This window comes from Chrysemys picta, chromosome 11 (assembly GCF_011386835.1).
Source record: "Chrysemys picta bellii isolate R12L10 chromosome 11, ASM1138683v2, whole genome shotgun sequence".
Lineage (NCBI taxonomy): Eukaryota > Metazoa > Chordata > Testudines > Emydidae > Chrysemys > Chrysemys picta.
In genome coordinates this window covers 545,390-571,177 of record NC_088801.1, presented here as the reverse complement: position 1 = coordinate 571,177, position 25,788 = coordinate 545,390, and the positions used below count along the sequence as shown (strand labels likewise).

General features: G+C 51.9%; 2 protein-coding genes across 2 annotated transcripts in view; both read right to left on the bottom strand.

Moving 5' to 3' along the window:
• Positions 1–25,788, bottom strand: part of LOC101932961 (basic proline-rich protein-like) — a 146,852-nt gene that overhangs the window by 55,593 nt on the left and 65,471 nt on the right. The window lies entirely within an intron of this gene.
• The window catches only part of LOC101945097 (uncharacterized), a 42,055-nt gene that overhangs the window by 9,150 nt on the left and 7,117 nt on the right, over positions 1–25,788 (bottom strand). Inside the window, exon 2 of the mRNA XM_065561316.1 lies at positions 21,624–22,434. Coding sequence (XP_065417388.1) covers positions 21,624–22,375 — 752 coding nt within the window. The 5' untranslated portion in view covers positions 22,376–22,434. The remainder of the gene's footprint in view (positions 1–21,623; positions 22,435–25,788) is intronic.

Here is a 25,788-nt window from a genome sequence, read left to right as displayed (position 1 = left end):
CTTCTCCCTGCGTAGGTGCTTATAAGCTGTGATCAAGTCACCTATGAATTATCTCCAGCGGCGGCTCGTGACTTGCTTGACAGATGAGTCACAAATTACAAAATGCCCTGAGGTGGTTGTTCAGTGTCTGGTGTCTGGGTTCTGCAGTGATTGGCATCACGTGACCACTGGGGACTGTCAAGCCCGTGGCACTGGGACTACACTGCACCAATTTCAGGGGTCCCTGGGACAGGAAGGAAACACCCTGTCACACTGTCTGGAGTGGCTCCAGGGCGTGAGTCCCAACCCCCGGGCAGACAGCCAGAGACAGTGCAAACCCCAGACTGGGTGTGGGCTCTGTACTTAGATCTTACACAGTATTTGGTCCTGCCATGCGGGCAGGGGACTGGACTCGATGACCTCTCAAGGTCCCTTCCAGTCCTAGAATCTATGAATCTCACCAACCCAGCGTCAAATATGAAAACCTCCGATACCATAACACCATGGAGTCACAGACAGCTCTCTGTTGCCTGTGCTTAGTAGCTCTTGCCCTGTTCAGTCCAAGTTGCATAAAAATAACTGTCGTCTTGTGAGGCATTTTCATGTTTCTGTTCCCCAGAGTTCAAGCTGATGGGACGTGTCCACAAGCACGAACCTCTCCATGGCTGGGAGGGGGAAGCAATTAGCAAAGTCTTGGGTCCTTAGATGTTCCACAATGGCTTGTCTGGTGTCTCTGGGTTTTCTTTTGTTGGGCAGGAGATAACCCCCCCGGGAAACTAGTATTTCTCACTTTACTACCTCACAGCGCAGGATACAGATGTGAGCAGTGAGATTGGTGCAGGCAGCAACTCACCAGCATTCCATAGAGTCTAAACACGAAGCTTCACATCTGTTTTCACAACACTCCCACACAGGTGAGCCGGGCTGGTTTTGTCAGGGTTCAGCTGAGGCCTTGGCATGAACTGGCAGCTGGTCTGCCAGTGTCATGTGGAGGCCTGTTGACAATCTCGGTTGCTCACCTTTCTCTCACATTGCAGAGCAGGGGCTCTTGGGCCCAGCTCAGAGTTCCTCGCTGGTTCCCACGGCAGGGGTAGCTGCGCTGCCATGTTCTTCCCGGGGCTGTGAACAGAGGCAGCTCACAGCAGAGAGTCCGAGGGTGTAGCTGTGACTGTGCTTGGGGGTAGCGGGACATGGTGAGTGGCGCCTGGTCTGTCTGTAGGTTCTTTGTTTGCTCTCTGTGTACGGACTGTGGCTGGGCCATGGCCCCTGCGTAAGCAGCGGAGACAGGCCTGTGTGTTGGTGCTTTGGTAAAGGCCACGAGGCTCTAACCCTGGGGCTTTGACCAGCCCAGCTGTCTGACGTCTCTCCATGGTTAATCGCTCCCTGCTGGGGAGGGGCAGAGCTGGGCAAAGCAGGGAGAGTTGGTGTAAAGAGTCACTTGCTAGGTGAACTCAGGAGCCGCAAAGAGAAGGAGTATCTCTGAGGAGGGAGTGGGAGAGGCTTTTCTCCCAGGTACAGCTCTACAGGTGATTTTTAAGCAACTAACAAAATCATCCAAAGCCCAAGATTTGATGGGGGACTTCAACTATCCGGATATATGTTGGGAAAATAACACAGCGGGGCACAGACTATCCAACAAATTCTTGGACTGCATTGCAGACAACTTTTTATTTCAGAAGGTTGAAAAAGCTACTGGGGGGAAGCTGTTCTAGACTTGATTTTAACAAATAGGGAGGAACTCGTTGAGAATTTGAAAGTAGAAGGCACCCTGGGTGAACGTGATCATGAAATCATAGAGTTTGCAATTCTAAGGAAGGGTAAAAGGGAGAACAGCAAAATAGAGACAATGGATTTCAGGAAGGCAGATTTTGGTAAGCTCAGAGAGCTGATAGGTAAGGTCCCATGGGAATCAAGACTGAGGGGAAAAACAACTGAGGAGAGTTGGCAGTTTTTCAAAGGGACACTATTAAGGGCCCAAAAGCAAGCTATTCCCAGGGCCGGTGCAACCCATTAGGTGACCTAGGCGGTCGCCTAGGGAGCTACAATTTGGGGGGCGGCGACCGCAGCGGCATTTTGGGGTGGGACCTTCCGCCGCCTAGGGCAGCAAAGAAGCTGGCAGCGCTCCTGGCTATTCCACTGGGTAGAAAAGATAGAAAATGTGGCAAAAGACCAGCTTTGCTTAATCATGAGATCTTGCATGATCTAAAAAATAAAAAGGAGTCATATAAAAAATGGAAACTAGGACAGATTACAAAGGATGAATATAGGCAAACAACACAGGAATGCAGGGGCAAGATTAGAAAGGCAAAGGCACAAAATGAGCTCAAACTAGCTACGGGAATAAAGGGAAACAAGAAGACTTTTTATCAATACATTAGAAGCAAGAGGAAGACCAAAGACAGGGTAGGCCCACTGCTTAGTGAAGAGGGAGAAACAGTAACAGGAAACTTGGAAATGGCAGAGATGCTTAATGACTTCTTTGTTTCGGTCTTCACCGAGAAGTCTGAAGGAATGCCAAACATAGTGAATGCTAATGGGAAGGGGGTAGGTTTAGCAGATAAAATAAAAAAAGAACAAGTTAAAAATCACTTAGTAAAGTTAGATGCCTGCAAGTCACCAGGGCCTGATGAAATGCATCCTAGAATATTCAAGGAGCTAATAGAGGAGGTATCTGAGCCTCTAGCTTTTATCTTTGGAAAATCATGGGAGACGGGAGAGATTCCAGAAGACTGGAAAAGGACAAATATAGTGCCCATCTATAAAAAGGGAAATAAAAACAACCCAGGAAACTACAGACCAGTTAGTTTAACTTCTGTGCCAGGGAAGATAATGGAGCAAGTAATTAAGGAAATCATCTGCAAACACTTGGAAGGTGGTAAGGTGATAGGGAACAGCCAGCATGGATTTGTGAAGAACAAATCATGTCAAACCAATCTGATAGCTTTCTTTGATAGGATAATGAGCCTTGTGGATAAGGGTGAAGCTGTGGATGTGGTATACCTAGACTTTAGTAAGGCATTTGATACGGTCTCACATGACATTCTTATCGATAAACTAGGCAAATACAATTTAGATGGGGCTACTATAAGGTGGGTGCATAACTGGCTGGATAACCGTACTCAGAGAGTTGTTATTAATGGTTCCCAATCCTGCTGGAAAGGCATAACGAGTGGGGTACCGCAGGGGTCTGTTTTGGGACCGGCGCTGTTCAATATCTTCATCAACAACTTAGATATTGGCATAGAAAGTATGCTTATTAAGTTTGCGGATGATACCAAACTGGGAGGGATTGCAACTGCTTTGGAGGACAGGGTCATAATTCAAAATGATCTGGACAAATTGGAGAAATGGGCTGAGGTAAACAGGATGAAGTTTAACAAAGACAAATGCAAAGTGCTCCACCTAGGAAGAAAAAATCAGTTTCGCACATACAGAATGGGAAGAGACTGTCTAGGAAGGAGTACAGCAGAAAGGGATCTAGGGGTTATAGTGGACCACAAGCTAAATATGAGTCAACAGTGTGATGCTGTTGCAAAAAAAGCAAACGTGATTCTGGGATGTATTAACAGGTGTGTTGTGAGCAAGACACAAGAAGTCATTCTTCCGTTCTACTGTGCTCTGGTTAGGCCTCAGCTGGAGTATTGTGTCCAGTTCTGGGCACCGCATTTTAAAAAAGATGTGGAGAAATTGGAGCGGGTCCAGAGAAGAGCAACAAGAATGATTAAAGGTCTTGAGAACATGACCTATTAAGGAAGGCTGAAAGAATTGGGTTTGTTTAGTTTGGAAAAGAGAAGACTGAGAGGGGACATGATAGCAGTTTTCAGGTATTTAAAAGGGTGTCATAAGGAGGAAGGAGAAAACTTGTTCACCTTAGCCTCTCAGGATAGAACAAGAAGCAGTGGGTTTAAACTGCAGCAAGGGAGGTCTAGGTTGGACATTAGGAAAAAGTTCCTAACTGTCAGGGTGGTTAAACACTGGAATAAATTGCCTAGGGAGGTTGTGGAATCTCCATCTCTGGAGATATTTAAGAGTAGGTTAGATAAATGTCTATCAGGGATGGTCTGACAGTATTTGGTCCTGCCATGCGGGCAGGGGACTGGACTCGATGACCTCTCAAGGTCCCTTCCAGTCCTAGAATCTATGAATCTATGAATCCAGCTGGCCAGTGACGGGACAGTGGGGATCTGCAATGGACGTGCCGTGTTCTCTTCCCCGCCTGAAGCCAGAAGGGATTTCCTGTGCACGCTGGTGGCTGTGCGAGAGGAGAAGATTCTTGGGTTGGAGGGGCAAGTAGAGACGCTACAGAGAATCAGAAGCTGAGGCGTTCCCAGACAGCCAGGCCAGGAAACACCAGTCTCCCAGGTTCGAGGGAGAAAGGAGCTGGCCACCACGGCATCATGGGGAGAGAGGAAGTCGGAGAGGAGGCCTGGCAGTTCGTAACCACCAGAGGCAGGAGGTCACAGGACATTCTGCGTGGCTGAGATAAATGAGGATGGGCAGGCTGTGGCCACCGGAGGGAGGAGGACTGGGAGGAATTCACACAGCTAGAGGTTTCCAGTTGGTACCAGATCCTCATCGTGGAAACCGTGGAAGAGACCTCGCAAGATCCAGCTGGTCCAAGGGAATGGAGAGATGTATGTGGGACACGTGAGGATGGCAGCTTGGTCCAACCTGTGTAAAAATCAAGTTTCCCCATAACGAGTTCTCCAACCATCCATGGAATACAGATGATCCTTTTTGGGGATTCAGCACTCAGAAGAATGGAAAGAACTTTCGTCAAGAGACAGATGGACAACAGGACAGTGTGCTGCCTTCCCGGAGCCAAGACACGAGATGCCTGGGAAACAAGCAGGGAGAACTGGAAGTCCTGGCACAGTCAAGGAACTATGATGCGATTGGAATAACAGAGACTTGGTGGGATAACTCACATGACTGGAGTACTGTCATGGGTGGGTATAAACTGTTCAGGAAGGACAGGCAGGGGAGACAAGGTGGAGGAGTTGCACTGTATGTAAGGGAGCAGTATGATTGCTGAGAGCTCCAGTTTGAAACTGGAGAAAAGCCTGTTGAGAGTCTTTGGGTTAAGTTTAGAGGCGAGAGGAACAAGGGTGATGTCGTGGTGAGCATCTGCTATAGACCACCAGACCAGGAGGACGAGTTAGATGAGGCTTTCTTCGGACAACTGACAGAAGTTTCCAGATCACAGGCCCTGGTTCTAATGGGAGACTTCAATCACCCTGACATCTGCTGGGAGAGCAATACAGCAGTGCACAGCCAATCCAGGAAGTTTTTGGAGAGTGTTGGGGACAACTTCCTGGTACAACTGCTGGAGGAACCGACTAAGGGCCATGCTCCTCTTGACCTGCTGCTTACAAACAGGGAAGAATTAGTAGGGGAAGTAAAAGTGGGTGCCAAACCTGGGCAGCAGTGACCATGAGATGGTCGAGTTCAGGATCCTGACACAAGGAAGAAAGGAGAGCAGCAGAATACGGACCCTGGACTTCAGAAAAGCAGACTTTGACTCCCTCAGGGAACTGATGGGCAGGATCCCCTGGGAGGCTAATATGAGGGGGCAAGGAGTCCAGGAGAGCTGGCTGTATTTTAAAGACGCCTTATTGCGGTTGCAGGAACAAACCGTTGTGAAGTGCAGAAAGAATAGCAAATATGGCAGGTGACCAGCTTGGCTTAACAGTGAAATCTTTGGTGAGCTTAAACTCAAAAAGGAAACTTACAAGAAGTGGAAATTTGGACAGATGACTAGGGAGGAGTATAAAAATATCGCTAGAGCATGCAGGGGTGTAATCAGGAAGGCCAAGGCACAACTGGAGTTGCAGCTAGCAAGGGATGTGAAGGGTAACAAGAAGTGTTTCTACAGGTATGTTAGCAACAAGAAGAAGCTCAGAGAAAGTGTGGGACCCTTACTGAATGGGGGAGGCAACCTAGTGACAGATGATGTGGAAAAAGCTGAAGTACTCAATGGTTTTTTGTCTCGGTCTTCATAGACAAAGTCAGCTCCCAGACTGCTGCACTGGGCAACACAGCATGGGGAGGAGGTGAGCAGCCCTCAGTGGTGAAAGAACAGGTTAAGGACTATTTAGAAAAGCTGGACATGCCCAAGTCCATGGATCCAGATCTAATGCATCCAAGGGTGCTGAGGGAGTTGGCTGATGTGATTGCAGAGCCATTGGCCATTATCTCTGAAAACTCGTGGCGACCGGGGGAGGTCCTGGACGATTGGAAAAAAAGGCAAATATAGTGCCCATCTTTAAAAAAGGGAAGAAAGAACCCGGAGAACTACAGACGGGTCAGCCTCACTTCAGTCCCCGACAAAATCATGGAGCAGGTCCTCAAGGAATCCATTTTGAAGCACTTGGAGGAGAGGAAAGTGATCAGGAACAGTCAGCATGGATTCACCAAGGGCAAGTCATGCCTGACTAACCTAATTGCCTTCTATGATGAGATAACTTGCTCTGTGGATGAGGGGAAAGCAATGGATGTGATATATCTTGACTTTAGCAAAGTTTTTGATACGGTCTCCCACAGTATTCTTGCCAGCAAGTTAAAAAAGTATGGATTGGATGAATGGACTATAAGGTGGATAGAAAGCTGGCTAGATCGTCTGGCTCAACGGGTAGTGATCAATGGCTCCATGTCTAGTTGGCAGCTGGTATCAAGTGGAGTGCCCCAGGGGTCGGTCCTGGGGCCGGTTTTGTTCAACATCTTAATTAATGATCTGGATGATGGGATTAATTGCACCCTCAGCAAATTTGCAGATGACACTAAGATGGGGGTGTGACGAACTGGGACAGTTCTTACTGTGGTCTGTGAATGCTGACAGGGGAGTGTGGCTAGGATAGTCTGCATTGGGGGATGGGAGACTGGCCGAGGGAGAATACCTGAGCATGTAACATGAGAACCCAGGAAGGGGTTAGAGGCCAGGTGACACCTTTGCCCGGGAAACTGAACAAAGGCTGTGGGAGGGGTCGCTGAGGGCAGAGTCTCAGAAGCTGGCTGGTGAGATGGCTGGGAGGCAGAGATGGCTCTGACCTCCCAAGGGGGACTGGGATGCCCGAGGACCCCAAGATGGACCTAACTGAGGGGGTCCTGTTGTCTGTGCCTGCAAGACCTGTCTTGGACTGTGTCCCTGTCATCTAAATAAACCTTCTGCTTTACTGGTTGGCTGAGAGTCATGGTGAATCACAGGAAGCCGGGAGTGCAGGGCCCTGAGTCCCCCAATACTCTGTGACAGGGGGGAGAGGTAGATATGCTGGAGGGTAGGGATAGGGTCCAGAGTGACCTAGACAAATTAGAGGATTGGGCCAAAGAAATCTGATGAGGTTCAACAAGGACAAGTGCAGAGTCCTGCACTTAGGAAGGAAGAATCCCATGCACTGATACAGACTAGGGACCGACTGGCTAAGCAGCAGTTCTGCAGAAAAGGACCTGGGGATTACAGTGGACGAGAAGCTGGATAGGAGTCAGCAGTGTGCCCTTGTTGCCCAGAAGGCCAACGGCATATTTGGCTGTATTAGTAGGAGCATTGTCAGCAGATTGAGGGAAGTGATTATTCCCCTCTATTCGGCACTGGTGAGGCCACATCTGGAGTATTGCGTCCAGTTTTAGTCCCCCCACTACAGAAAGGATGTGGACAAATTGGAGAGAGTCCAGCGGAGGGCAATGAAAATGATTAGGGGGCTGGGGCACATGACTTATGAGGAGAGGCTGAGGGAACTGGGATTGTTTAGTCTGCAGAAGAGAAGAGTGAGGGGGGATTTGATAGCTGCTTTCAACTACCTGAAGGGGGGTTCCAAAGAGGATGGAGCTCGGTTGTTCTCAGTGGTGGCAGATGACAGAACAAGGAGCAATGGTCTCAAGTTGCAGTGGGGGAGATCTAGGTTGGATATTAGGAAACACTATTTCACTAGGAGGGTGGTGAAGCACTGGAATGCGTTACCTAGGGAGGTGGTGGAATCTCCATCCTTAGAGATTTTTAAGGCCTGGCTTGACAAAGCCCTGGCTGGGATGATTTAGTTGGGGATTGGTCCTGCTTTGAGCAGGGGGTTGGACTAGATACCTCCTGAGGTCCCTTCCAACCCTGATATTCTATGTTACTGTGACCCAGGAGCCCCTCAAATGCCAGTTGGCAGAGGCCACACCATACCATCAGGCCTGACACACTCACTGACCCAATGCACCTTTGTCATAATCTGTATCTAAAAGGTGTCATATGCACACTGGTAACACGCTGGTCATTAATATTATCATGTGATCTCTGTACGGGCAGCATATAAAGCTGATAGGTGTGTGCTGGAAATACGTTCCTAAAACGTGTTTGGCAGGTGGCGCCTACGCCCAGTCTGTCCTAGGCTAGGTCTACACTGGGGGGATCAATTTAAGATACGCAAATTCAGCTACGCAAATAGCGTAGCTGAATTCGTCGTATCCTAGTCGACTTACCCCGCTGTGAGGATGGCGGCAAATCGACCGCCGCAGCTCCCCCGTCGACAGCGCTTACTCCTCCTGACGAGGTGGGAGTACGCGCTGTCACGGAGTGTGGGGGAACTCAGGGCCGTGCCCCCCCGGCTTCCTGCGATTCACCATGACTCTTAGTCCGCCAGTAAAGCAGGTTTATTTAGATGATGGGGACACAGTCCAAGACAGGTCTTGCAGGCACAGACAACAGGATACCCCTCAGTGAGGTCCATCTTGGGGTCCTCGGGCGCCCCAGCCCTCTTGGGAGGTCAGAGCCCTCTCTGCTTCCCAGCCACCTCACCAGCCAGCTTCTGAGACTCCCCTTCAGCGACCCCTCCCACAGCCTTTGTTCAGTTTCCCCGGCAAAGGTGTCACCTGGCCTCTCACTCCTTCCTGGGTTCTCATGTTACATGCTCAGATATTCTCCGTAGGTCAGTCTCCCATCCCCCCATTGCAGACTATCCTAGCCACACTCCCCTGTCAGCATTCAAAGACCACAGTAAGAACAGTCCCAGTTCGTCACATCTCTCCCCCCTTTGAGACCGAACTGAGTGGGGTCACTTTAACCAGTGACCTGGGGAAGTTCGAACCTACCCCCGTTCCCATGGATGCCCCCGCATCCCTCCCATTCCTTGGTGAGAATTACACCAGGCCCTTCCAGTTTCACGCCCCCCCTTAGGTCGGGGGTGCTCGATGGCACTCGCAGTTCGCATGTGAGAAGGTTTAAGCGCCCTGTGCCCTTTTCCCACCCCGATACCTCTGGGGCTCCAACTGGGCTGTGGTCTTCTCCCAGCGCTCCAGTCTGGAGGTCTGTGCTTTGGGCTCTCTTGGTTCAGAGCCGCCCTTTTAACCTTGGCCACCCTCCGGAAAGGCTCCTCTATTCTGGGCAAGGGTCCTAAAGCTGTTTTCCCCTTGTCCCAGGCCTTCCTCCCCCTCTGACAGGGGTCACAGGATCCGCAGTACTGTCGGACGGTAACAAAGACCCCAGGCCAGTAAAAGCTCCGTAGCAGCCTCTGCTGGGTACGCCAGGTTCCCTGGTGCCCTGAGAGGGGAATGTCATGGGCCCGGCACAGCACCTGGCGGCGATACTTCTGGGGAACCACCAGCTGCCTCCTGATCCCCCCTGACTCCATTTTCCCTGGGGGAGCCCATTCTCGGTACAGGAACCCCTTCTCCCACAGGAACCTTTTCCGGCCACCTTGTCCCATGGTCTGTACCGCATTGAGGTCAGCCAGGTCCCTTATCTTCCGCAAGGAGGGATCTCTCTGCAACTCGGCCTGGAACTCAGCAGCTGGGACAGGGATGGCCACCTGCTCTTTCTCGCCGGCTGGGTCTGAAGCTGCAGCCTCCCTGAGCCGTGTCCCTGGGCGTTCCCTCCCCACCAGGTTAGGGTCCTGCGCCTCGGGCAAGGCACCCTCCCCAAGGCCAGGGCGCAGTGCTCCTTGCTGGCTCTGACTGCGGGTCACAACCAGTGCATTCTGGGGGTTGCTTGGCCACTCCTCCAGGTCCCCCCCCATCAACACCTCAGTGGGCAAATGCGGGTGTACCCCCACATCCTTGGGGCCCTCCTTGGCCCCCCACTTCAGGTGTACCCTTGCCACGGGCACTTTGACTGGTGTCCCGCCCACCCCCGTCAGGGTCAGGTAGGTGTTGGGCACCACCTGATCTGGGGCCACCACCTCGGGCCGGGCCAGCCGTCACCTCTGCGCCCGTATCCCAGTATCCATTGACCTTCCTCCCATCCACCTCCAGGGGAACAAGGTACTCTCTCCGGAGGGACAGCCCCGCGCCCACCGTATAAACCAAAAACCCTGAGTCTGGAGCATCCAGCCCCCCAGAGGGGCTGGCTTGGAGCTCTCCTCCCTCCTTAGCAGGTGGTACTCTGCCAGCCCCCCTTCCCTGGGAATGCTGCCTCTCGCCTGGCTGGGTCTCTACCCAGTCAACCCTCTGTGGGTTCGGTCTGCTCAGTCTGTCCTGAGCCTGGGGCACTGGGCCCGTATGTGGCCTCTCTGGCCACAGTGATAGCAGCCCATGTCCCATGGGTCCCCTCGAGTGGGTCGGATGGTCCTGACGCCGGATGTTCCCCTTTGATGGGGGTTTTCCGTATTGTCCCACGGGGAGGTCCGCATGGTGACTCTCTCTCTGCGTGGTGGTGGGACCGTTCCTTTGGGACTCCTCCCTGTTATCCCCTGACCGGCTCTTTACAAACTCATCGGCCAGCCGGCCTGCACGTTGCAGGTTCTCTGGTTTTTTGTCCCTCAATCACAGCCTCAGGTCGGATGGACACCGCTCAAACAGTTGCTCCAGTACCAGCAGTTTAACCAGGTCCTCCTTCGTCTGGGCCCCATCAGCCCACTTGCTGGCGTATCTTTCCATGCGGACGGCTAGTTGCAGATATGAGATCTCAGGGGTTTTATCCTGACTCCGGAACCTTTCCCGGTACATCTCCGGAGTCAGCCCAAACTCACGTAGCAGGGCCTTTTTGAATAGTTCGTAGTCCCCTTTCTCCACCTCTTCTAGTTGGTGGTACAATGCCACGGCTTTGGGGTCCACCAAGGGGGTGAGAACCCGGAGTCTGTCCGCGGGATCAACCCGGTGCAGCTCGCAGGCCGTCTCAAAGGCATCCAGGAAGTCATCCATGTCCTCCCCCTCCTTGTATGGGGCCATGATGCACTTGTGACGAACTGGGCCTGTTCTCACTGTGGTCTGTGAATGCTGACAGGGGAGTGTGCTGGGATAGTCTGCATTGGAGGATGGGATCTGCCCGGGGGCGCATTCCTGAGTGTGTAACATGAGAACCCAGGAAGGGGTTGGAGGCCAGGTGACTCCTGAGCCCGGGAAACTGGACAAAGGCTGTGGGAGGGGTCGCTGAAGGCGGTGGGGTGGAAGCAGGCTGGAGAGATGGCTGGGAGGCAGAGATGGCTCTGACCTCCCAAGGGGGGCTGGGCTGGGATGCCCGGGGACCCCAAGATGGACCTAACTGAGGGGGTCCCTGTTGTCAGTGCCTGCAAGACCTGTCTTGGACTGTATTCCTGTCATCCAAATAAACCTTCTGCTTTACTGGCTGGCTGAGAGTCATGGTGAATCGCAGGGAGCCGGGGGTGCGGGGCCCTGAGTTCCCCAATACTCCGTGACAACTGGTGGCAGCGGTGGGATCTACTGCACCCCGTGGACGGCGCTTCCTGCAGTAAGTGACTGGGGAGCAGTAAAACGAAGGAGGATTGACGGGGACCAGGCCTGCTGAAGAGTGGAAGAGAGACGGTTATTACCCCTGGGAGTGTGTGACCAGCGAGAAGGACTTTTGCAGTAACAGGGTCCCCCGGGGGGATCGCAGCGAGTGGTCCCAGGGGCGGAGGAGTCTGCAGCTCGACCCTGGCAGAGAGGCGGTGACCTCGAGAAGGGCTGGCACACTAGGGGTCCCCCTGGGAACTGTGGGGAGCTGTGAGCACACAGGCCGGTGAGTGGCCAGCAGGAAGATGTATGCCAAGCGGCTTAAGAGCGACCTGGTGGAGCTGTGCAAGCAGAGGCGGCTGCGCATTGGGAGGCGCACCAAAGAACAGCTCATTGCCCAGCTGGAGGCGGAAGATCGCGCGAATGAACTGATCCCTGTGTCTCAGGGAAGCAGCCTGGCAAATGCAGCGCAGGCACCAGTGTCTGTCCCAGCTGGGAGTGGTCAGCCGGCTGCTGAGGGCTTCCCGAGACCCCTCCTTCCTATGCCTAGGGGAAGGGTGGGGAGGAGCCCAGCAAATACCGAAGGCGCCGTGACCCTCCCGGCCAGCAGGGGATCCCCCCGGCGAAGCCCGCCGGCCAGCAGAGGATCCTCCCGGCAACGTTCGGCATCCGTGGAGCGGAATTGGCTGGAATGGGAGAAAGAGCTAAAACTGAGAGAGCTGGAGGATCGTGAACAACAGAGACAGCATGAAAAGAGACAGCATCAGCGTGAAGAGAGACAGAGACAGCATGAACGGGAGGAGAATGAGAGACAGCGTCAGGATGACCTGGAACTGGCGAGATTGAAGGGCAGCGAACCCCCGGCTGCGGTGAGTGAGGGGGGACCCAGGACTGCACGGAGCTTTGATAAGTGCATCATGGCCCCATACAAGGAGGGGGAGGACATGGATGACTTCCTGGAGGCCTTTGAGACGGCCTGCGAGCTGCACCAGGTTGATCCCGCGGACAGACTCCGGGTCCTTACCCCCTTACTGGACCCCAAAGCCGTGGCATTGTACCGCCAACTGGAAGAGGCAGAGAAAGGGGACTACGAACTATTCAAAAAGGCCCTGCTACGAGAGTTTGGGCTGACTCCTGAGATGTACCAGGAAAGGTTCCGGAGTCAGGATAAAACCCCTGAGATCTCATATCTGCAACTAGCCGCCCGCATGGAAGGATACGCCAGCAAGTGGGCTGATGGGGCCCAGACGAAGGAGGACCTGGTCAAACTGCTGGTACTGGAGCAACTGTATGAGCGGTGCCCATCTGACCTGAGGCTGTGGTTGGTGGACAGAAAGCCAGAGAACCCGCGACAGGCAGGCCGGCTGGCCGATGAGTTCGTAAAGAGCCGGTCAGGAGATAAAAGGGAGGAGTCCCAAAGGAGCAGGCCGTCTCAAAGGCATCCAGGAAGTCATCCATGTCCTCCCCCTCCTTGTATGGGGCCATGATGCACTTGTGACGAACTGGGCCTGTTCTCACTGTGGTCTGTGAATGCTGACAGGGGAGTGTGCTGGGATAGTCTGCAGTGGGGGATGGGATCTGCCCGGGGGCGCATACCTGAGTGTGTAACATGAGAACCCAGGAAGGGGTTGAAGGCCAGGTGACTCCTTAGCCCGGGAAACTGAACAAAGGCTGTGGGAGGGGTCGCTGAGGGCAGAGTGCTGGAAGCGAGCTGGAGAGATGGCTGGGAGGCAGAGATGGCTCTGACCCCCCCAAAGGGGGGTGGGCTGGAATGCCCTGGGACCCCAAGCTGGACTTAACTGAGGGGGTCCTGTTGTCAGTGCCTGCAAGACCTGTCTTGGACTGTATTCCTGTCATCCAAATAAACCTTCTGCTTTACTGGCTGGCTGAGAGTCATGGTGAATCGCAGGGAGCCGGGGGTGCGGGGCCCTGAGTTCCCCAATACTCCGTGACAGCACTTATCAAAGCTCTGTGCAGTCCTGGGACCCCCTTGCTCACCGCAGCCAGGGGCTCGCTGCCCCTCAGCCTCGCCAGTTCCAGTTCATGCTGACGCTGTCTCTCTTCATGCTGTCTCTGTCTCTCATTCTCCTCCCGTTCATGCTGTCTCTGTTGTTCACGATCCTCCAGCTCTCTCAGTTTTAGCTCTTTCTCCCATTCCAGCCAATTCCGCTCCACGGATGCCGAACGTCGCCGCGAGGATCCTCTGCTGCCGTAGCTCCTTAATTTTCACGCGGCACTGCTGTGTGTCCCTGTTATGGCCTCGGTCCTTCATGGCCTTTGAGACTTTTTCTAATATTTTGCCATTTCGTTTACTGCTACGGAGTTCAGCTAGCACTGATTCGTCTCCCCATATGGCGAGCAGATCCCGTACTTCCCGTTTGGTCCATGCTGGAGCTCTTTTGCGATCCTGGGACTCCATCATGGTTACCTGTGCTGATGAGCTCTGCGTAGTCACCTGTGCTCTCCACGCTGGGCAAACAGGAAATGAAATTCAAACGTTCGTGGGGCTTTTCCTGTCTACCTGGTCAGTGCATCTGAGTTGAGAGTGCTGTCCAGAGCGGTCACAATGAAGCACTGTGGGATAGCTCCCGGAGGCCAATAACGTCGAATTCCATCCAAACTACCCCAAATCCGACCCGCAAATCCTTCATACCATGTGGGAATGGTTTCAAACCGCAGCCCCTCCTTTTACATTGCAAACCCATTTTAAATGGCCAACCCAACGGGTGCTTGGTATGGGAAATGAGGGCGCTACTGTTTGAAACCATTCCCACATGTTATGAAGGTTAAAAAAGCCAAAAGACTGTGGATTACCATGGCTGCCTGCAAGCCGAATTCTGTTGCCTGGCACTGCGTGAGTGATCTTTCACACCAAATTGGCAGGCCCTCTATATAAGAGGAAAAATGCGACCTTGTAACGAAAGCACATGTGCTGTGTAATGTGAACAGCAAAATTTAACGTGAAAGAGTGTACCCATTGTTCTCTAAAATGTGTCTTTTTTAACCACCTCTCCCTTCTCCTCCACCAGCTGCAAATGTTTCTCCTTCACAGAGGCTAGTGAAGATTAGAAGGAGAAAAAGGCGCACTTGGGATGACATGTTCTCGGAGCTCCAGATGTCCTCCCACGCTGACAGAGCACAGCAGAATGCGTGGAGGCAGTCAATGTCAGACTACAGAAAAGCACAATATGAACGAGAGGAGAGGTGGCGGGCTGAATCGCGGGATGAACAGAGCAAGTGGCGTGCTGAAGATGATAGGTGGCGTCAGCTTGCAGACAGAAGGCAAGAGTCGATGCTTCGGCTGCTGGAGCATCAAACTGATATGCTGCAGCGTATGGTTGAGCTGCAGGAAAGGCAGCAGGAGCAGAGACCGCCGCTACAGCCCCCGTGTAACCAACAGCCCTCCTCCCCAAGTTCCATAGCCTCCTCACCCAGACACCCAAGAACACGGTGGGGGGGCCTCCGGCCACCCAGTCACTCCACCCCAGAGGATTGCCCAAGCATCAGAAGACTGGCCTTCAATAAGAGTTAAAGTTTTAAAGTTTTAAACTGCAGTGTGTCCTTTTCCTTCCCTCCTCCCCCACCCATCCTGGGCTACCTTGGCAGTTATCCCCCTAGTTGTGTGATGAATTAATAAAGAATGCATGAATGTGAAGTAACAACGACTTTATTGCCTCTGCAAGTGGTGCTCGAAGGTGGAGGGGAGGGTGGTTAGTTTATAGGGAAGTAGAGTGAACCGGGGGGTGGGGCGGAGGGTTCATCAAGGAGAAACAAACAGAAGTTTCACACCATAGCCTGGCCAGTCACAAAACTCGTTTTCAAAGCTTCTCTGATGCGCACCGCGCCCTGCTGTACTCTTCTAACTGCCCTGGTGTCTGGCGGCGCGTAATCAGCGGCCAGGCGATTTGCCTCAAACTCCCACCCCGCCATAAATGTCTCCCCGGCATTTCAACATCCCCAACGGTTATTTTCTGGTCTGGGAAGAAAGTCCCTTCCTCCAGCTTTTGAAACAGACCAGAGTTCCTGAAGACGCGAGCATCATGTACCATTCACGGCCATCCCACGTTGATGTTGGTGAAATGTCCCTTGTGATCCACCAGGGCTTGCAGCAGCATTGAAAAGTACCCCTTGCGGTTTATGTACTCGGTGGCTTGGTGCTCTGGTGACAAGATAGGGATATGGGTTCCGTCTATCGCCCCACCACAGTTTGGGAATCCCATTTCAGCAAAACCATCCACTATTGCCTGCACGTTGCCCAGAGTCACTACCCTTGATATCAGCAAGTCTTTGATTGCGTTGGCTACTTGGATCACAGCAGCCCCCACAGTAGATTTGCCCACTCCAAATTGATTCCCGACTGACCGGTAGCTGTCTGGTGTTGCAAGCTTCCACAGGGCTATCGCCATTCGCTTCTCAACTGTGAGGGCTGCTCTCATCCTGGTATTCTGGCACTTCAGGGCAGGGGAAAGCAAGTCACAAAGTTCCATGAAAGTGTCCTTATGCATGCAAAAGTTTCACAGCCACTGGGAATCATCCCACACTTGCAACACGATGCGGTCCCACCAGTCTGTGCTTGTTTCCCGGGCCCAGAATCGGCGTTCCATGGCATGAACCTGCCCCAGTAACACCATGATTTGCACATTGCTGGGGCCTGTACTTTGTGAGAGGTCTATGTCCATGTCAATTTCCTCATCACTCTCGTCGCCACGCTGCAATTGCTGCAATCGCCTCCTCGCCTGGTTTTGCTTTGGCATGTTCTGGCTCTGCATATACTCCAGGACAATGCGCGTGGTGTTCATAGTGCTCATAATTGCCGCGGTGATCTGAGCGGGCTCCATGATCCCAGTGCTATGGCGTCTGGGCTGAAAAAAGGCGCGAAACTATTGTCTGACGGAGGGAGGGAGGGGCGAGTGATGACATGGCGTACAGGTACAGGGAATTAAAATCAACAAAGGTGGCTGTGCATCAGGGAGAAACATAAACAACTGTCACACAGAATGGCCCCCCCAAAGATTGAACTCAAAACCATGGGTTTAGCAGGCCGTTGATTTCACGGAGGGAGGGGGAAGCAAATGAATACATCTATTTTTTACATCTTAAGCTGGCAGCAGACGGTGCAGCATGACTGATAGCCCTCGGCATCTTCTGGGTGCTTGGCAGAAGATACTGTACTACGACTGCTAGCCATCATCGTCAAGACGGTTCAATAGGACTGCCGGCAGGACTGAGTCTCCAGGAGACAAAGCATGTCTGCCCAGGTGCCTCTGATTGAACTGGAATACGACAACAACGGATATCAGTCTTAGTACACCATCTACTGCCAAAAGGCAAGGGGCTGCTGCTGTGTAGCAATGCAGTACCACGTCTGCCGGCACCCAGATGACATATGGTGACGGTGAGCTCAGCTGAGCTGAGCGGGCTCCATGCTTGCCGTGGTATGTTGTCTGCACAGGTAACCCAGGTAAAAAGACGCGAATCGATTGTCTGCCGTTGCTCTGATGGAGGGGGAGGGGCCTGACGACATGTACCCAGAACCCCCCGCGACACTGTTTTGCATCATCAGGCATTGGGATCTCAACCCAGAATTCCAATGGGCGGCGGAGACTGCAGGAACTGTGGGATAGCTACCCATAGTGCAACGCTCCGGAAGTCGACGCTAGCCTCGGTACTGTGGACGCGGTCCGCCGACTTAATGCACTTAGAGCATTTTATGTGGGGACACACACAATCGACTGTATACAACCGATTTCTGTAAAACCGGCTTCTATAAATTCGACCTAATTTCGTAGTGTAGACATACCCTAAGGGTTTGTCTAAACAGCCCACATTACAGCACTACCATGGCAGAGCTGTAACATGGGCTGTGTAGTCGCGAAGGGGATAGCTTTATCGCTGGGAGCACTGTCTATACTGTCACTTTTCAGCACTAAAACTTTTATCGCTCAGGGGTGTGTTTTTTTCACACCCCTGAGCAACAAAAGTTTTAGGGCTGAAAGTGGCAGTGTAGACACAGCCTAATTGTTTTAATATTCTCATTGTACCGACAGCTACCTTACAAAAGCTGATATTGATCATGCTGTATATGACCCAAAATAGGCTTGGCAGAGCCCACCCTGCCACCCCTGGAAAGAGAGCAAATTCCCACAACGGCACCTACCCTGCTATGCAGGGAAGGGAATTTCTAAACATTATAGGTGACAAAGTTGACTGAAAGTGTTGCAGTCAGCACAGGGGAATTTAATATTAGACCTCATCCTAGCAGATAAAGAGGAACTGATTACAGGGCTAAAAGTTAATGATAGCTCGGTACAAGTGATCATGACTTGATCACATTTATAATGTACAAGCAGAATCATAGAATCATTGAATATCAGAGTTGGAAGGGACCTCAAGAGGTCATCTAGTCCAACCCCCTGCTCAAAGCAGGACCAATTCCCAGCTAAATCATCCCAGCCAGGGCTTTGTCAAGCCGGGCCTTAAAAACCTCCAAGGAAGGAGACTCCACCACCTCCCTAGGTAACGCATTCCAGTGTTTCACCACCCTCCTAGTGAAATAGTTTTTCCTGATATCCAACCTGGACCTCCCCCACTGCAACTTGAGACCATTGCTCCTTGTTCTGTCATCTGCCACCACTGAGAACAGCCGAGCTCCATCCTCTTTGGAACCCCCCTTCAGGTAGTTGAAGGCTGCTATCAAATCCCCCACCAGTAATATATATACCTGGTGCTTTACTAGGACCAATTTCACACAGCTGAAAACAATTCACACATCTGGAAGAATTTGAGAACACTTTACTAGATGCCCCAAAAGCCCCAATCTCACAGTTGAGGAAAAAGGCAGTGGTAGTTTAAAAAATGACAACAACGCTGCTTTAGAGGGAAAGTGAAGGCAGCCATTTTTACACACGCACGCACGCACACACACACACACACACACAACCAAGTGGAAGAAAGTGGAATTTGATAGTAATAACTATAAATCAGAAACTAGGAATTGTAGAAAATTGATAAGGGAAGCCAAAGGCCACAAGGAGAAATCTATGGCCAGCAGACATAGGGACCATAAGAAGAAGTTTTTAAAATATATTAGGAACAAAAAGAATCCTGACAATGGTAGTGGTGCATTACCAGATAGAACTGATAGAATGCAGAAAAGGTGAAGTGTTCAATAAATATTTCTGTTCTGTATTTGGGAAAAAACAAATGATATAGTCTCATCATATGGATCACTTGATAAGCTGGGTACAAACAAACAATATGAATTTTAATATGGCTAAATGTAAAGGATGACATCTAGGAACACAGAAAATGCAGGCTATACTTACAGGATGGGGGACTTTCTCCTGGGAAGCAGTGACTCTGAGAAAGACTTGGGGCTTGTGATGGATAATCAGCTGAACATGAGCTCCCGGTGTGATGCTGTGGCCAAAAAAGCTAATGGGATCCTGGGATGCATAAACAGGAATCCTGTGTCCATTTCTGGTGCCCACAGTTCAAGAAGGATGTAGATAAATTTGAGAGGATTCAGAGAAGAGCCACAAGCATGATTAAAGGATTGGAAAACCTGCCTTATGGCAATAGATTCAAGGAGCTCCATCTACTTGGCTTAACAAAAAAAAGTTAAGGGGTGACTTGATCACAGTCTATAAGTACCTACATGGGGAATAAATATTGGACAATGGGCTCTTCAATCTAGCAGAGGAAGGTGTAAAATGATCCTATAGCTGGAAGTTGAAGCTAGACAAATGTTTAACAGTGAGAGTAATTAACCCTTGGAACAATTTACCCAGGGGCATGGTGGATTCTCCATCACTGACTATTTTTAAATCAAGACTGGATTTTTAAAAATATGTTCTAGTTCAAAAAGAACTATTGTGGGGCAGGTCTCTGGCTGGTGCTACGCAGGAGGGCAGACTAGATAATCACAGTGGCCCCTTCTGGGCTTGGAATCGCTGACTAAGCCAGACTCTTATTAGACAGAAGGAAAAAGGAGACACAAAACCATTTATTTCCATCACTCGCTTGTTTCTAGTAGAATCTCCGTCATTTCTTAAATAAACCTTCTGTTGTAGTACAGGTGCCGTGTGGTTTACAGGAGCGGGTGGTACGGTGGGGTTCAGGTAAAACTGGGGCACAGAGCTCCTTTGGGGGCAGAGGCTCTGGGGTTTCTGTGAGTAGCCAGTGTCAGGGGCTGGGATCACAGGGGAGCGACTCAAGGGGGCTTGGGGACTGAGGTGTACCTCCTGCTAGCCTGCAGTGTGAGGACAGGGCTGGCATAGCCCAGAGAAGAGCGTTGAGCAGCTAACGAGCTGGTGGTGTTAGCGAGTTAACAGCCAGTCCCCACAGGCCAGGCTCCCTCTCGCTAGCGGCAGGGGTTCACCAGGTGACTCGGCTGTGAGTGCCCTGGGAACCGTGACAGAGGCCTGGGGATTATTGCACTGAGGCAAGTTGCCGGGGAAGGTGACAGCAGAAGGCAGGGCCGCGCTGACAGTGGGTCCCTGGGGAACCGGGCAGAAATCAGACCAGATCTCGCTCTGCCGTGAGCTGACAAAAGGCTTTGAATCCTGTCCTCAGGTGACCAGGAATCCTGGGTGGGAGGAGAGAGCTTTCCTGTGGTTCGTCGCCCAGCAAGGGGCTCCAGGACCAGCCCGGGCTCTGTTTGCTGATCGAGCAGCCGGTTCTGCTGAGGGGGTTCGACTCTGACACTCACCCAGGTAGGGGAGCACAAACAACACCCCCCTTAAAAATTAACTTAAAAAAGAAACCAGACGTTCTGATTTGTGGGGCCCAGGCCTGATCATCTCTCACCTCAACTCCTGTTCTCTCATCTCCGGCCTCACAGCCAACCACCTTCCCCCTCAGGTTCGTTCAAAACCCTCCTGCTGGGATGAGCTTCCCGGCTCCCTGCTCCACCCACATCACCCCGTTGTGTCACTCCCCTGGCTCCCTCTCCTCCCCCATGTCAAACCCCAACTCCTGGTCTTTGCCAGTTGGGCTCTTCCCTGTTCAGCGCCATCCCCCCAGTCAGTTATAGCAGTGATTCTCAACCAGGGGCCCGGGACCTCTGGGGGACCACGAGTAGGTTTCAGGGGATCCGCCAAGCATGGCCGGCATGAGATTTGCTGGGGCCCAGAGCAGAAAGCCAAAGCCCGACTGCACGGGGCTGAACCCCGGGGCTGAAGTTGAAGCCGGAGCAATGTAGCTTTGCTGGCCCCCTGTGATGTGAGACCCTGGGCACTTGCCCTGCTTGGTGCCCCTAAGGCCGGCCCTGGCTTTTATATGCAGGAAAACAGTTGTTGTGGCACAGGGGGGCCGTGGAGTTTTTATAGCATCTTGCGGGGGGGGGGGGTGTGCTCAGAAAGAAAAAGGTTGAGAACCCCTGAGTTACAGTACCACAGCGCTGACCTCGGCCTTCCCTCTACCCATTACTTCATCCCTTACTGCCGGCTGGTCTTTCATCCACCAGCACCTTCATACCGTCTCCTAAACGCCCACCTTGTCCTCTTCAATCCTCCTTCAGCTTTACCCCTGCCCTGGTGCCCAATGAAACAATGGCTGGCTGGCAGTGGCTAGTCTGACCGTGACTACGCTGACAATGGCTGTAGTCTGGCAGTGGCTGGCGCGAGGAAGGCTGAGATGTGTGAGCTGTTACGTAGAGGTGTGAGCAGGTCTCAGCTAGTGCAATTGGTTCCATTGCAGTAAATGGAGCTATGCCACCCTGGTCTGCACCAGCTCAGGGGCTGGCGCATGGTGTTCGTTTTACTGTCACCGTCTCCTCTCACCCCTTGCCCTGGTTGTCTTTCTTCCACCCACTTGCACCTTATGATAATCCTGGATTGCGAGCGCCCTGGGGCAAGGGCTGTCTCTCCACCATGAGTACAGCCCCTAGCACCATGGGGACACAATCCCTGTGTGGGGTCCCTAGGCACCAGTGCCATACAGTCAATAGGGAGGGAACCACACATAACATGCACTGCCCATGGGAAAGGAGAGTTGCTTACCTTCCCTGGAAATTGCAGTCAAGAAACTCATCAGGCACAGCTCTCTCACAAACTGAGTTCTTGGCTTTTTCCCCACAGCAGGAGTATCGTCCATTCTCGTATCTTCCTTTGTGATTTAGTGTAATTTCAAATTCATACTCAATGTTGCTAGCATTTAATATTGCTTTCGCAAGGGAATTCAGATCTGGGACACTGCGTTCTGAACCAACTTTCAACTTTACCAACTTCCCTCTGCAGGCAACATCGATACTCTCCTTGGAATAGGTGATATCTCGTATCCCCAGGAAGTGAGACGCTTCATGGATAAGAATCCCTGGCTGAGAACCTTCTCCAAGATCTGTAGAAGCCTTCCAGAATTGCGGGCACAAATACACTGTTTTGTCACCAGACTCTGAATAAACATAAGCATAAGTATATTTCCTGGTTAGATCCTCCTTAAACTTCACAGCTTCCAGCTCTGAGATGAGGCGTCGAACTAATTCTTCTGTCAGTATCGCATGGCGTTCCATCCAGAATTTGGGATTTCCACTATCACCAAAAACCAGATCCTGGGGCTTCTCCATCAGCACTCGGTCCTTCTTCTTCAGGGCATCTCTCAGAATCTCCATTGCTTTCTGCTTTGCCACTTCTGCCATTTTTCTCTTTTCTTCAGTTAGGGGTGTGTGCTTACTGGAAGAGTAACTTTCTTTAAAAATATAACACTTTATTCCTGTTGGTGTTATGATGCTCATGAATATTTCCTGGCAACTCATCTTTGCACCTACGTAGCACGTTCACTTCAGCCAAGAGTAATTCTCAAGGTGAGCTCTCTCTGTTAAAACACAAGATTTGACTTTGATTACGTTGCCTTTCGAGGTAAAGTGTCTGACACATTTCGATTCACTCTAATGGGAACACAGGAAACACCCGACCAGATCAGACCAGGCATCCATCTAGCCCCCTCTTCTCTCGCTGAAACTGGCTGGTACCAGCTGATTCAGGGGAAAGGGGAAGATTCCCCTCTAGTGGACAAGTGCAGAATAATTCACCCTTAGAGAGAATTTCCTCCTAACTCCAGATAGTTAGTGTCTGGGAGGCTTGTGCCCTGAAGGGGAGGGCTTAGATCCCTTCCAAACATTGGAGACTTGGTTTTGTGTTTTCATTCTCTCTCGTGTAACTGTGGAGGTGCTGCCTGTCTGTCTGAGTCTCCAATTCTCCTCTGAATCCCGCACATGACACCTGTGGCCATGACTTCTACAGCGGAGTTACGTGTTATGTACATGGGTTTCCGCGTGTCAGTTTTACCTTTTCTTCCCTCCACTTCATCGCGTGTCCCGTTGTTCTTGCATTATGAGAGGGGGTAAAGAGAATCCCTGACTGACCTACTTTCTGCCATTCGTTAGTTTGTACATTTATCATTGTCTCTCTAAACTAAACAGCCCCTTCTCATTAATCTCTCCTCACATAGCGGGTTTCCCAGACCCAAGTGATTTCGTTATTATCTGAACCTCCTTTATCTCTGCTCTATCCTTGGTGAACAAAACTGGGGACAGAACTGAACAGAGGCCTGGTCTGTGCTCCAAAGGCAGGTTGACATCAGCCAACTTGCACCAACCTCATTACACATTTATCGACACTAACATTTGCCTCCCCCTGACGTGAACTCCCGGTTACAGAGCTGCAGTGACACCACGTCCCGAACGGCGAAAAGCCACGGCCACCTACGTAGGTCACCGCAGTGCGAGTGCAGATGCTGCAATTCTTGTGTCCGCCAGCCACTGCCCCACAATGCCCCGGGCCCTGTGCCAGTGACAGTTCTGAACTTCACTGCCCAGGGGCCAGACACTGGCAGCCTCTCCCCGCCTTTCAGCACCCCAGGGCGTTTTTGAAATGCTTTTTCCTTATTGCCCACCTTGGCGAGCACAATTCCCTGCTGCCTTTGTGTGCGTCCAACCCTGCTGGCTCCACACACTCAGAGCTGCTCCACGGGCTTCTGGCGGGAGCAGGAAAGAAGCCTTGGATCTATTCTGCCTGGGGGAAAAGGGACTCTGCAAGCTCAGTTACGGAGCAGCCGTAGCAAGACCGACATCTACATGCAAGACGCAGAGGGATTCACAGAGCCTGGGTTCGGTTCCCAGGCTTCCTAGACAACGAGTGGTCTTCCCAAAAGCCAGCACCCTGGGCAGGGAGCCACCGAGCTAGCCAACGGGAGATGCCGGGGAAAGGGGGGTGCTAAGCCCTGCTCCTCTCCTGGCGTTTGTCGCCCAAGTCTGGGCTGGAGGAGGCGCCTCCCTCTGGGGTGGGATTCACAGCTGGGAGCTGGGCCTGGGGTCAGGCACCTAAGCTGCTGTTTGCAAGAACAGCCGCCAGCAGCACTCGCCGTTACCCAGGAGTTCACGCACTCACCCAGCAGGGGGGAGAGTGGGGTTCAGTCCCCCCCACCCCCGCTTGATGGGGAGAAGGGATTTGACTCTGGATCTCCCCCCGCACAGGAGAGAGCTCTCACCCCTGGGACAGGCTGATGTGCGGCTCTCCTGCTCCCCTGCGTATAAACATTTAAAGAGTCACTGAGCCGGTGACATGACGCTATAGCCGTGGGGGTGGGGCACTTACCTGGGAGATCAAGTTCATGTGCCCCTGCTCCAATGAGTCGTTAATTACTTACGCCCAGTTGGAACAGCTTCCACAGGACAGAGTGAGAGAGACACCCATCAGAATCCCCCCAGCCCAGTGATTCGGGCACCCGCGTCCACTTGTGAATCTCACCCGAAATGTTTCTCTGACCGTTCTGGTTAGATTTTGATTTTATATCATTTAATATAAAATACAAGTGAAAATGAAACGTCGTGTGTATCAGACAAACATTTCTGACCCCGAACTGCATTTCTCAAAACTTTCAGACTGTTTTGTGAGCAATTCTGCTATTTTGGTTTCTCGTTCTGGTTCAGAATGAAACAACTTTGGGACTCTCCGAATTTTGCATGGGACAGAAATTTTGGGTTTCCACCAGCTCCAGGCTTGTGGGATGATGCTGGTGAGTAGATACAGGGCACCAAACTAAGGGTGACAGGAACCTTAGCTCTGGCACTTCCTGAGTTCTGAGTGCTTGGCTTTGTGACTTTACCACTGCCAGAGACGGGCTCTGAGCAGGAGCACGGATCTGGTCCGGCAATGTGCGTGTTTCTCCTCAGTGTCTTTTCTCTCTCTCCCCTGCTTCCTCTGGTGAGGCCCCTCTGTCTTAACCCCACTCTCGCGGGTGACACTAAGCTGGGAGGAGTGGTAGATATGCTGGAAGGTAGGAATAGGGTCCAGAGTGACCTAGACAGATTTCTTTTGCCCCAATCCTCCAATTTGAAGAGGTTCAACAAGGTCAAGTGCAGAGTCCTGCACTTAGGACAGAAGAATCCCATGCACCGCTACAGACTAGGGACCAAATGGCTAGGCAGCAGTTCTGCAGAAAAGGACCTAGGGGTCACAAAAAGAAGAACAGGAGTACTTGTGGCACCTTAGAGACTAACAAATTTTAGGGGTCACAGTGGATGAGAAGCTGGATATGAGTCAACAGTGTGCCCTTGTTGCCAAGAAGGCTAACGGCATTTTGGGCTGTATAAGTAGGGGCATTGCCAGCAGATCGAGGGACGCGATCATTCCCCTCTATTCGGCATTGGTGAGGCCTCATCTGGAATACTGTGTCCAGTTTTGGGCCCCACACTACAAGAAGGATGTGGAAAAATTGGAAAGAGTCCAGCGGAGGGCAACAAAAATGATTAGGGGGCTGGAGCACATGACTTATGAGGAGAGGCTGAGGGAACTGGGATTGTTTAGTCTCCAGAAGAGAAGAATGAGGGGGGATTTGATAGCAGCCTTCAACTACCTGAAGGGGGGTTCCAAAGAGGATGGAGCTCGGCTGTTCTCAGTGGTGGCAGATGACAGAACAAGGAGCAATGGTCTCAAGTTGCAGTGGGGGAGGTCTAGGTTGGATATTAGGAAAAACTATTTCACTAGGAGGGTGGTGAAGCACTGGAATGCGTTCCCTAGGGAGGTGGTGGAATCTCCCTCCTTAGAGGTTTTTAAGGCCCGGCTTGACAAAGCCCTGGCTGGGATGATTTAGTTGGGGTTGGTCCTGCTTTGAGCAGGGGGTTGGACTAGATACCTGCACACACACCCCCACACAGCTCCCATTGGC